Here is a 13,253-nt window from a genome sequence, read left to right as displayed (position 1 = left end):
AAAAATGCATAGACAGCAGAATCTCCGCCGATCAACGCTATCTGCATATGGGTTCAAATTCGAAAAATAAATTTTTCTCAAGACTTCTTCGGGTTTCTCCTATTAGAGAACATCATAAAGAACAAAAAACTTCCGTATTGTGCTGATTTATTTTCAACAGGGAAAAAATTACGGGCTACTCTTCATAGGAAGACATGGACAGCGGCATCCTCGCTCATCTTCATTTATCTTCATGCTGCTGCTTGTCTGAGGCCTCATAAAAATTTTTTTTGGCCATGAATTGTATTTATTGTACTTGAATTCTGGTTCGTAGTTCTTACGTTTTGTACTTGTAGATCGTACGGTCTACTGTACCACCACGTACGAACAACAGATCAAAGATCTCCAAGGTTCTAGAATTACAGTTGTCTCTGTGCTACTTGGGTAGTTGAAACTCTTTTTTATTGCTAACATTCAAATAAAATTTAAATTACGCGGGAAAAAAGATAATCGTATTTATTTTCTTGCAATAAATGAATATTTTAATTATTCTGTCACTAAATATGACTGAATATATATATATAATTGAAAGAAAATTTAACAAATTTAGTCTATGCCATATCTTCTATGATTATAAAAATCAAACAGATTTAATTTTAAATCAGTGAAAAAAAAATATATATATTTCATGACATAACAAAAAATTTGACAATTCATTAATTTTTTTTTTAAGAACCCCATCATTATACAATCACTGAAATCAATCAGCTCGCGAGTCAATGATGAAATTGGGCTCATTAAATTTTAATGATAATAAAAATAAAAAAAAAATTCTAAAGTGTAGATTTCAATCAACAGTTAAATTCAATTCATGTTCAGTAACTGTTGTAGTAATACTTGGGTAGTCACACGGTGACTGCGTTGCTCGTTTTGATTAAATTTGTGAGCAATTGTAGAAATATCGATGTATAATTTGAAAAAAAAAAAAAATTAATTGAGCTATTCATTTAACAAAGCATTTCTAAAATGCAAGCGGTTGTTTAATTCATTCTGTGCTTGATCGTATATTTGCTTAAGAGTTTGGGGATCTGCTAAAAATCTCTGCCACAAAATTTCTTTATCGCGTTCTAAAGAATTTTGATTTATTTTTTCCTAAAAAATATATTTATTAATAATAATAATAATAATTTATTTATATTAAATAATTTAAGTGATAATTACCAAAAGCTTTTTGAACTGTTTTCTTAGTTGATTAAAATCTTGTTGATTATTTCCTACACCTGATAGAACATTTTCAAATTGAATTACCAATTTATTCGGCATAAATTTTAAACTCCTAGTTGGGCCGCTATTTAATTCATTATTGTATATTATCATTACTTGATTTTCTCTGTAATTAATATTTAAATAAATATTACATTAAGAAAAAAAAAAAAATTTTTCAAATAATTAAAATTATTACAATGACTGCAATTTTTCTAATTTATTGTGAAAGTAATCCTCTAAAAGTTGTTGCTTCAGACTTTTATTCTCAGCAATAATTTCAATGTATTGTTTGACTGATGATTCAAATAAATCTCCAGAATTTTCATCTCCCGAAATCAGTTTTGAAAATAATTTGTTGTAAATATTTTTATTACACGGCGAAGACGAAGCTATTGTACTGTACTGAGTTTGAAGTTTTTTCAATAATTCCTGTAAATAAATAATTTATTTAAAAAATAATAATTATTTTAAAATAATAAATATCTTACGCGTCTTTTAGATGATTGGCTGTAGATAGTATTTAAAATTGATTGAGCGTCAGGAGCAATTTTCTTAAGATGCAGTAGCTTGTCTAACTGTAATTGCATTAAAATAGCGAGTAAATCTGAGTGAGCGTGACCCATGTCTCTAGTGACATAAAATATCTTGTAATTGTTTAAATTGTTCATTTTTGTGTTGTAATGCGGACTCGCAGATGTCAACCACTACTTCGGAGACAGTCATCGCAGCATAAGTATCAATGGTATCTTTCAATTTGTCCTCCAATAATGTATTACTTTGTAATAAAATATCTCTTCTAGCTTTAAGATCTGCTATCTCCAAACTGAAGAAAAAAAATATTATTGTAATTTCTAAATTATAATAATACAGAGTAATTAAATAAACTTACTTGATTTGAGCCTCTGTTTGAGGAATTTTTATGTCACCGTTGTTAAATATTTCCATTACACGCATGATTGTCGCTTCTCCCGTAGCCCGTTCGATTTCAACATCCGTTTTCGTTGCTAGCGCCTTTGCTAATCTGTTGTTAAATCATTAAATAAAATAAGTAATACATTAATAATAATTATAAATTATAATTACATAAAAAAAAAGTGTAATATATACTTTACTTGGTATTTTTCCACTTCCGATTCTTTTGATAAATCAATGCTTAATTCATAACTTTTTGCTTCATCATCGCTAGATGAATTTGGTGAAAAAAGCTTTCCAAACTTTGGATACTTTTTTTTTATATAAAATTCGAGATAATTGTTGTAAGTTTCTAGTTGTTTTAAGTATATATTCAATGGTACTTGTGTCCAACAAACGACTGGTCCCCTCTGAATAAATATATTTCAATTATTGTTATGTTAATATAAAAACTAATAAATAAAACTGGTAGTACCTTTTCTGCTGCATCGCTGTAAACATTTAAGGCATGCTGCAATAAAAGATTAGCTTCTCGTAACAGCGAATCGTATTCTTCCATAGTATGAACACAGTCATTGTACGCTTTGTAATGTTTAATCTCAAGTTTCTCTAGGGTTGCTTCCTCCTGTTCTATGCTCTCTTCTTGTTTCAGTTCAAGTTCTCTAACAAATAAAATAAAATTATAATTCAATTTATAGATTACTTAGTAACTAATAATTACTTCAATCTCTTGAATGAGTTATTTAAAGAACTTTGATATTTAAGATCTTCATCATAAGCTTCTTTTTCGGCATTGCATTCCCTAGAAAGTTCAGTCTCGTAGTTTAAATTTGTATCAACTTTTGATAAAACCTGGGAATGATCACTCAGGGCATTTGATAATGCTTGATCTAATTTCTCTCCAGTTAACCAAACGTTTGTTTCCTTCAAGTTTTTCTTCCTGAAAATTAATTTATTAATTTTAATAAATTGTGTAGTCTGAGTGGTTAATTTAATTTTTCATAAACCAGGAAATACGTACAACTGAATTTCTTTTTTGGACAGGATGTTATTTGGACCTACGTTTTGGCAAAACCACTTTAAAAACAGCTGGACACTTGGATTGTTACATAGCTCTTGAAATTTATCAACACTAATCTTGAGTTGTTTATCGGGCAACAATTGTCCAATTTTATCAGATAGAATTTTACCAGATATGTTGTCTTTCGACGGATCCATCTTGATCTAATCGCTAAAAATTTTAATCACTCATTAAAAAATTATAAATATTTTTTTATATGTAAACATATAAGTAAATTTTTCATCGTAATTTACTAACCTCTCAATTCTATTCGTTGAACAAAATAACATAATACTTAATATTTATGTATAATTATAATTATTATTACTAAACCTAATCTATACAAAATTATATTTCAGACTTTTATTAAAACAGCAAGTAAACAACAAATGCACTGAGTAACGTTACTTGTTGGGGATATTCGATGAACCGGCGTCGTTCTGAGCGCCGTTTTGATCAACGGCGGCACCAAGGAAGGGGCTTTTATCCAGTTTTATATCACTTTTCCCTTTGAAGTATCTGATAATATTTCGTTGATAAATTTTAACATTTTCTATTCATAAGTAACTGTAAATAATTAACTATTTATTTAAATAAATATATTATAATTATTTAACTTTGCACAGAAAAAAAGGATATTTTGGCGAAAAAATTTTTACTCGCCCCAAGAAAATTTTTGCATTATGAATTGAATACGAAAATTTTCTTGAGACAAGAAAAAATTTTTTGAGGTGAGAAAAAATTTCTTGCGCAAAGAAATTTTTTTGAGTCCTTAAAAAATTTTTGTCTTTAATTCAAAATGCAAAAATTTTTTTTACTCCTAAGAAAATTTTTTTTTTTATTTCATAATGCAAAATTTTCTTGCGCCAAGAAATCCTTTTCTTATGTTTAGAAAAACGACTTGATGACCTGACTTAATTTCTCAATTCAAAATTTTTTTTTTTTTTGTAAGTACAAAGTTTGATATTTTAAAGTCATTTAAATTTTTCAATTATCAATTCTAGAGACAATTGAAGGAAACGATAATTTTTTTTTAAATTTCATTTTGAAAATTTTGGCCGATAGAAATGAATTCGTTTTATTAATGAGCTCTGAATATTAATTTTATAATAACGGTCGTACTATTTACTGGTTGGATAAATATTACAGACAAAAAATATTTTGCGTAACTCATTGACCGGTGGAAAAATTCGAAAGGACAATTCCATAATTCATGTTAAAGTTTAAATTATATATTATGATGGACAGCAAAGTCATTTGAAATAGTTATCAGTACTCGTTCAAGTACGATTAGAATGTTTAAGCCATTCCAATCGATGTGAGTGGGCCATTGATGACTATCCTAGAATAATTATATTCCTATTGACAAATATATTCTCATACTTGATATGTCTGTTATCGGAAATAAATACTTTATTATAGAAAATTAAATTTTAATTATTTTTAACTTTTCAAATCATTAATACGATTAGATAGGACTTGAGTTAATTTTTCTTTTTAAATATATTTTTTCTCAATATATGTAATACACAATATCATATTGTAACACGTTTGTTATATTGCCTTCTCTTATTAGATACTTTTAAAAAAAATATTCTTAAAATTTTAAACCAGAATCTATTTTAATAAAAAAAGGTTAAAATTTAATAATTAAATTAATAAGTATCACTTATTTAATTAGTGTATATTATAAATTGAATTGTGTTCATATATAAAATATATTTTATATTAAGTAGTAACTTATAGAATAAAGTTTATAAAAATGATTTGAAATTTTAAACCGGGAAAAAGTCATTTAAATTTTACAAGATTGGATTAGGCCAAATTTTAAATCCACATTAATTTCAATAGATTTAAAATTTTTTTCCCTTCCACAGTAAAATTTCCAAGGGACTGTCCTCATAAACTTTTGTCGTGGAAAGTGAAATTCTGGCTAAATTATTAAAGATATTTTAAAAATGTATTGGTATAAATTTAAAGAGAATTTGATTTTTCTATATAAAATGTTTCCCTAAATTTTTTCATAATTTCTATAATTTTAATTAAAAGCAAAACGTAAAAAGTGAATCGTATAAAAAGTTTTATCGACTCGATTATTTTCAAAATGATTGTTATGATAAAATATTATTTTTGTATTCATATTAAGTGATAAATTTATTCTAGTTTAAGTACTCACTTCCATATATTTAAAAAAACAAATTTTTTTCTTATAAAAATTAAAAGTTTTCCCGTGAATATTCAAACGATAATTTCATAAATTAATAAAAAAATATATAATTACAAAATTCAATTCGATAAAAATCATTAATTGAATAATTTCTAAGATGGGCATTTCTGAAAAATTACTAATGATTTTTTTTTTTTTTTTTTTGTTTTACGAGGGCAGGTGGAAATCTTCAAAAGACAATGTGTAGCCCGTACTACTCAATAGTGTGAGATTTTTACTCACTAAAACCACCTGCCCACCCCCCCTGCCGAATCCGAATAAAGGCTATAATGTACCTCTATTCGGATTCGGCAGGGTCCCCCCCCCACCCACAACCCACCTAAGCAAAATTCGTTCAAAACGCGATACTCATAATTGTCATAAAACCACCAACTACTTTTTGTTTACTTTTATTTATCATCTTTTATAATTTGCCCGTTGAAAAATTATTTTATAAATTATTGTACCACATTTTAAAATTCAATAAAAATTCGACATATATTAATAAAAATAATGACTATAAAATTTTACAATATCATGATCCTGAAGTTAGTAGACAATTAATAATTTTTAAATTTTTATTTCCACAAATAAATTACAAAAAAAAAAAAAACTAAAAAAAAATGCACATGTAGAAAATTAAAAAAACTACAGGTGCAATTTTTTCGAATATTTTTTTATTTATAATTTATTAGTTAAAAAAAACTCCAAAAATGATTGGACTTCAGCAAACTTCAGTATCATTAAAACATCGCATGAAATTTAATAAAAATTTTTTCTGATAATATTTCGTTTAATGAAGTTAAAATTAAAAACTTTATGAATATCGCATTTTAAACGAATTTTGCTACCCTCCCCAACCTACAGCCCCCAGCCCCCAGCCCCCAGCTCCTTGATCTCCTACATGTTGCTGGAACATATAAAATTTATTTATTTATACTTACGTATTCAAATGTTTTTTTTTTTCGCGTCAATCTGGATGTCCCATCAACTTCTTCGATTGGTCCTGGTCTGCGCTATGCTTGTGGGAGAAAAATATTAATTGTATTACGATTATTATACTAGATCTGTTAAGATTATCAATTATACTATTCTGCCACCATATTAATAACTTACTCTACACTTAATTATATTAACTCAGTAGGCAGACAAAGAAATACTGTTAAATAAATATTATCATGAATAAAGATCTGACTTGTAATTTTTTAATATCTACTAAAAAAATTCTTTAATTAAAAAATATTCAAGTTGAAAGTATTTCTTTCTCTCTGAGTACGTGCACTTATATGATAACCATCACCAGTATCTTAAATCTATTTATTTTTTTAAATTTTATATTTTATGATTTTTTTTTGGTTTTTTGTTTTTTGTTTTTTTTGGTTTTTTTTTTTTTTTTTTAAATTATTCATGCAAATTATTTATTCTAATTTATTATAAATATTATCTATTATTATATCTATTATCTAAATATTATCTATCGCAGTAAACATGCATATAATCTAATTGTACCTTTGGTTGATAATTTACCGGAATAATTTCCTGCTGTTGACGATGATTCTTGTTGATGACTCCCTACATGCTTTTCATTCCGGCCAACAGTTATCACGTCGTTGATGAGCTCTAACCCGAGAGTGATATTTGAAGTTTCCTCTATGACACACTGGACAGTGTAATTTTCCTCGAAGATGTTTGCACCATACATGACTAGCTACCAATGACGCCGATAACACCTTCTGACATCTTTTACATCGACCTTTACGACTATTTTCTACCGGTTCAATTAGTTCTTTCCAGTTAATATTTTTAAATCTTTCTGGATTACTAACATCATAGGGTCTGCCGAAAATCCAAATTTTTCCAGATTGTACACTGTCCAAGCGTGTTCTTCTGATTAACTCAATCGTTCTTTGTTCTAGGCTGAGATTTTGAGATCTTCTTCGCCTATGTGGAGTCTCCAATCGAAGGAGAGGAGAAGCGTCTGCCTCTGCATGTCCCCTTAATCTGTATCGTCGGGCTGCACGAGGTGGTGTTGGATCCCTTGGGTTGCCAACATTTGCATCGTCACTCTCTTCACTGTCATCCTCATCGTCATCCTCTTCATCGTCATCCTCTTCATTGTCATCCTCTTCATCGTCATCCTCTTCATTGTCATCCTCTTCATTGTCATCCTCTTCATCGTCATCCTCTTCGTCGTCATCTCTTTGAGGATTATCGTCTTCATCGTCATCCTCTTCGTCGTCATCTCTTTGAGGATTATCGTCTTCATTGTCACTCTCTTCGGGGTTATTCTCTCCATCGTCATTCGGCTGGCTATCATCTCGTTCGTCTCCACTCATCTCAATTAACGTGTCTTCAATGTCAATGTCCTCGTGACTTCCTTCGTCATCTGACTCTTCGTCGTCACTTCTTTCGCTATCAACTGTTGGCACAGGAATTGAAGTCCTTGATGTTTCGGCCTCTGGGTCCGGACTGTCTTCCTTCTCTTCTTTTACAACAACAGGTGGAGTTGTTAAATCAATTAATGGCGGTTGTTCTCTAGGAGGTGTGATATGAGCTCTTTCCTCTAGTTGTCGAGCTAACTCTTGCTCTCTCTGAGCTAATTCTTGCTCTTTCTGAGCTAATTCTTGCTCTTTCTGAGCTATTTTTCGTTTTTCAATAGCAAGCTCTTCTTTTTCACGAGCTAATTTCTCTTCTATTTTCTGAGCTATTTTTTGTTCTTGCTCTTGCTCTTTCTGAGCTATTTCTTGCTCTTTCTGAGCCATTTCTTGCTCTTTCTGAGCTATTTTTCGTTCTTGCTCTTGCTCTTTCTGAGCTATTTCTTGCTCTTTCTGAGCTATTTTTCGTTTTTCAATGGCAAGCTCTTCTTTTTCACGAAGCAATCCGTCCGATTGAGTCATTTTTCTTGGTCGAACGGGAACTTGAAGAGTGGTTGCACTTCTTGCAACTGGCGTATTACCTTGCCCTTCCACTCGTTGTCGGGAACTATTTGGTCTAATAAAGTTCCCTTGAAGATTTTGACCGCCTTGGCAGGACGGTATCGTCGACAAAACGTAAACTGCTGGGAAGCAGTTCTCATGGGTTAGTGGCTTCTTTGCACACGAAACCCAGAAAAGTTTTCGCACCGCCTTCTCTTGAAGAGTTCTTCGGATCAGCAACCAAAATACATTGCCAGTGAAAACAGTGGATTGTTTCCTGAATCCATTGGTCAGTTCAAATACCCGCTCCTTTAAAAATTTGGATTGATCTGTCAACAAGCGTGTTGTTGCAGCATCACATCCTTCTGGAGCCAATTTTTTAATGTCTCCTGTCCCCGGCAAATCAATGAAGAAGGCTGTTTCTGCCGTTCTTGAATTAATCTGAAACAAATATCAAACAAAAAATTTGAGTTAAGTATCTAAGATGATCAAAAGAACATGAAAAATTCAAAAAATAACATACCAATTGGACAACCAAGATACTTCTCGAAGAGAACTTGTTGAACTTGGTTCCACATACGATTCTCTTCTTCAAAGTATCTTTCAATCCAGCAACGACGTTCTTCGTCGTGAAAGTATCCCATGAGGTACTCGAAGATAATTTGATCGTAGGGGTCGATGAATGAACTAAATCACGAACTCCCTTTTCCAATGAAAATTCTGCGGCACTGTAATGAAATATAAAAATAATATAAAAATACAGGAAATATATATGTATATATATATACTAGGGCGTAACATTTTAGGACAAAATTTTTTTTTTTCAACGCACTAACAGCTTCTATACTTGCAGGGAGTTAAAATAAGATGCCTGATAAAATTAGAGCCCTTAATATTAGTATTAACAGGTGTCTCGTCGCGACTTTCTATTTCTCATTTAAATAACATAAGAAATAAAAATTGTTGTTTGATATTTGATACCTCGGAAATGGCTCATTGTACAGATAAGTTCAGAATATAATTTTTCAATAAATCCATTTGTTCAAAAGTTATTGGAGCTTGAACTCAAATCTATAGCCAATTTCGAGATCTTTTTAATTTTTCGTCGAAACTATCAGATTTATCACAAAATTTTATTCGATCTTTTTTGTAGGCGATTCCATTCCCTGCAAATTATCTCTAATAAAGTTTTTTAACATTTTACATAACTTCCCAGTTATTTACATTTAAATGTCAAATTCTTAAAAAATAGAGATCTCATCGATTTTAAGAGTTTGACATTAAAATGGATATAACTAGGAAGTTATGCAAAATTTGAAAAAACTTTATCAGAGATAATTTGCAGGAAATAAAATTGTCTACAAAAAAATAAAATGAAAGTTTGTGATAAATCTGATAGTTTCAACACAAGATTAAAAAGATCTCGGAAATTGGCTATAGATTTGAGTTCAAGCTCCAATAACTTTTGAACAAATAGATTTATCAAAAAATGATAAGAGACTTTTTTCGTAGAGCTTTAAATTTTAAACAAGAAAATGTATTGATCTTTTCCGGTACAATAATTAGCTGATCAATGATAAAATTCCGAATTTACAGAAATAATTTCCCCGTGTTATTTTGATGGCAAATATAAAAATATAAAACCGCAATTGGGAAGTACTCAATATTAATATTGAAGTATAATAACATATATTAATATGTACCGGAAAACGATATCCTCTTCGCTGGCATCCGGAAACCAGCTTGGAATGAATCCTTTGATGTTCGTCGCTTCGTCGCCGAAAAGGGTTGTCGATTTGCCGGATCCGCTGATTCCATATACGATGATACAGCATGGTTTAATTTGTTGTTGCTGTTGCTGTGGCTCTTGCTCGTGCTGCTGCTGCTGTTGTTGTTGTTGTTGTTGTTGTTGTTGTTGTTCTGAATTTCTCTTACGGCAAATATAGCGCCTGATATGACTGAGCGTGTCATCAGGACTTTCCGAATATTTATTTACTTTGATTTGCCAATTTTGGCTCAAAGTAATTACTCGGTTATGCCTTTGGGGAGACGACGGCTCCGAAATGGAAAACGTTTTCTGTTGTTCAGGCGGGGCATCCTGAACCTCACGATAGGCTCCAGCGAAGGTTTGGAAGATGGCGTTGAACTGGAATCTCTGTAAATCCAAAAACAAAAAAATTCACTAAAACCGACTAAGAGTCACAAATAGAGAGAGGTAAAAAAAAAAAAACAATCAAATTAATGGTAATAAATAATAACAAAAGGCGATTGAAATAAATATTAAGACACAAGTTATTTTATATTTCTTTTTTTATCAACGTTTTGTTAAATAAAAATCGAATTAAAAATTATTCTAAAATTAAAAGACATAATTTTAAAGAAAACCTTTTGTACTATATCAGTTAATGTATTACTTTAGATTGATAGATTAAAGGGTTGAATATATGAGGGCATTAATAGAGTACTCTATTCGACGACTAAATGAATGAATATACGAGAGCATTAATAGAGTATTGTATGAGAGGACTAAATCGCGTGATTTAGTCGAATTAGAGATTTTGTGTCCGTATAATTATACGAATAAAGTCTTATTATCGTGAAATACTTAAACGATTCAAAATATAAATGATTTGAACCACCAACTTCTGGAGAGATAAAAATCATAAAAATATAATTTGCGATTGAAATTTTTGAAAATCCGACGATTTAAGAATACTTGATAGTAGGGGATGGAATGTGTTTCAATAGAACAGTATATAAACCTACGGGAAATATTCCATTCGTATTGTAAAAATAAAAAAAAATGAAATGCATCGAAAAAAAAAATCTATTCAGTATATTTAGGAAAAAAAACAACATCAAAAATAGTTATTATAGAAAGATGGAGTTAATCTAATACTTGAAACGGTGATTTACAAAAGAAAATTTTGTATATACTTCAGATATCTGAAGTGGATACAGTTAAAATATGAATTGAGCCTATTTCTTTACAATAAGGAAGAGATTTGAAATTTTTCAAAATATCATCACCTCGGCATCCTTGAAAATGCAAAAGTCAGGTTGCTTCAAATTAATTGCTGCAGACGTTCAGAACAAAGTTGTTCATGGCTTCCAGGTCTGAAGTAAAAATGTTTGGAAAATACGGTTTTGAGAAGACCACGAGTCGTCGTGATAAAAAACGCGAATATAAAAAAAATTCGAAATTTCTGATAAAATCAGTACTCTCAAAATAATTGAAATTTCAAAAAGAGATTTTCTTTATTACGTCACTCGAGTATTCAGCAACAAATTTGGTAAGTGGTTCGCAAGTCTAGAGTGAATAGTTTGGAAAATATAAATTTTTTAAGTCCACGGTTCTCAAAATTTTATGACCGAGAAGTTAGCCGACACCCGCCATTTTAAAAATGAAAAAGCTTATAACTTTAGAAAAAAAAAAAATTTTCAAATTTAAAAAAAATGCTCGTGTAGATTTTTCAATTTTCTAGACGAGTATTTTTATAAAAAGATCAAAAAATAAATACTCGAGGTACAATGTGAAATTAAATTTTAAGATTACTTATTTTGTATTCAAAAAGTTTTACAAACCTCATTACTTTTTGATTTTTATATATAATTTTTCGAAATCTAGACGAGTATTTTTTTTATTTTTCACTTTTCAATTTTTTAATTTGGAAATTAACCGTTTTCGAATAAAATGTCTTGTAATTTAAAAGAAAGCAAAAATTTTGAAATTTCGAAAAAATACTCGTGTAGAGTTTTCAATTTTCTAAACGAGTATTTTTTTTAAACGATCAAAAATACTCAAATTGTTATTTTGAATAAAAATTAATTAATAAAAATATCAATTATAATTTTTTTTTTATATTATATTTTTCAAATTATTAAAATGATTATAACTCGGACTTTAGCGACTTGACTCGTAGGACTTTTTTCGAAGGGAATAAAATTTCCTATAAAATTTCTATCAAGATTATTAATGTACTTTCAAAGGTTTATGTTCTGCAAGCCAATAAAGGTCAATTTCATAGGAAAAATGAGTTCCGCAACGGACACAAGTGAAAAAGCTGGAATTACAGCTAAGTAACTATGGGCACTTTTGAAGAACACCAAATGCCCGACAATTTGCGACCAAAACCGCTTTGATATCATGAAACGCAGCTGAGTATTAGAAAGTTAAAAAAAAAGTAATTTAATTTACGTGTATTTTAAATGGGAAATCTTTGAAATCTAATGGCAAGTACTTAGCATGGAAATTAAGAGCTCATCTTTGGTAAAAAATTTTTCTTTCGATGAAGATTGCTCAATCTAGGACTAATATTTTTTTTCCTTCGGTATTATCTGTTACTTTCGATTGAAAGAGTCTTAGAAATCACCAGTTAAATTCTCTGAAAATCCCTGAGACATCCCATAGAAATCCCATAGAAAATATAGACCCAGCACTCGTTTTGTAAAAAAAAATAAACTTATCGCCGGTTAATTTAACCATTTTCAGAGAATTTCTCTGGAAATGTCAGAGAAATCCCATAGAAATCCCGTAGAAATTATAGACCGAGCACTCGGTGTTGTAAAAAAAAATTAAAATATCGCCGATTAAATTCTCTGGAAATGTCAGAGAAATCCCATAGAAATCATAGACCGAGCACTCAGAGTTGTAAAAAAAAATAAAAATATCGCCGATTAAATTCTCTGGAAATGTCAGAGAAATCCTATAGAAATCCCATAGAAATTATAGACCGAGCACTCGGTGTTGTAAAAAAAAATTAAAATATCACCGATTAAATTCTCTGGAAATGTCAGAGAAATCCCATAGAAATCCCATAGAAATTATAGACCGAGCACTCGGTGTTGTAAAAAAAAATAAAATTATCACCGATTAAATTCTCTGAAAATGTCAGAGAAATCCCATAGAAATCCC

At 29.9% G+C, this 13,253-nt stretch overlaps 2 protein-coding genes across 2 annotated transcripts; both read right to left on the bottom strand.

Moving 5' to 3' along the window:
• Window positions 1–608: 608 nt before the first annotated feature.
• Window positions 609–3,813, bottom strand: LOC130665117 (HAUS augmin-like complex subunit 3). Its single transcript, XM_057465397.1, is given in 11 exon segments — window positions 609–1,131; window positions 1,201–1,369; window positions 1,442–1,674; window positions 1,734–1,890; window positions 1,892–2,068; window positions 2,135–2,266; window positions 2,353–2,567; window positions 2,633–2,819; window positions 2,879–3,097; window positions 3,179–3,388; window positions 3,476–3,813. Coding segments are annotated over 10 exon segments (1,839 nt in total). The 5' UTR covers window positions 3,376–3,388; window positions 3,476–3,813; the 3' UTR covers window positions 609–978.
• A 3,093-nt stretch (window positions 3,814–6,906) lies between these two features.
• On the bottom strand, window positions 6,907–8,996 carry LOC130665368 (germ cell nuclear acidic protein-like). Its single transcript, XM_057465703.1, has 2 exons — window positions 8,862–8,996; window positions 6,907–8,779 (listed from the first exon to the last, which is right to left on the bottom strand). Exon 2 carries the CDS (start codon window positions 8,318–8,320, stop codon window positions 7,007–7,009), a length of 1,314 nt encoding a protein of 437 aa, XP_057321686.1. The 5' UTR covers window positions 8,321–8,779; window positions 8,862–8,996; the 3' UTR covers window positions 6,907–7,006.
• Between the last annotated feature and the right edge of the window lie 4,257 nt (window positions 8,997–13,253).

The sequence above is a fragment of the Microplitis mediator genome, chromosome 3, assembly GCF_029852145.1.
Source record: "Microplitis mediator isolate UGA2020A chromosome 3, iyMicMedi2.1, whole genome shotgun sequence".
NCBI classification, from domain to species: domain Eukaryota; kingdom Metazoa; phylum Arthropoda; class Insecta; order Hymenoptera; family Braconidae; genus Microplitis; species Microplitis mediator.
This window is presented reverse-complemented; position numbering and strand designations above follow the sequence as displayed.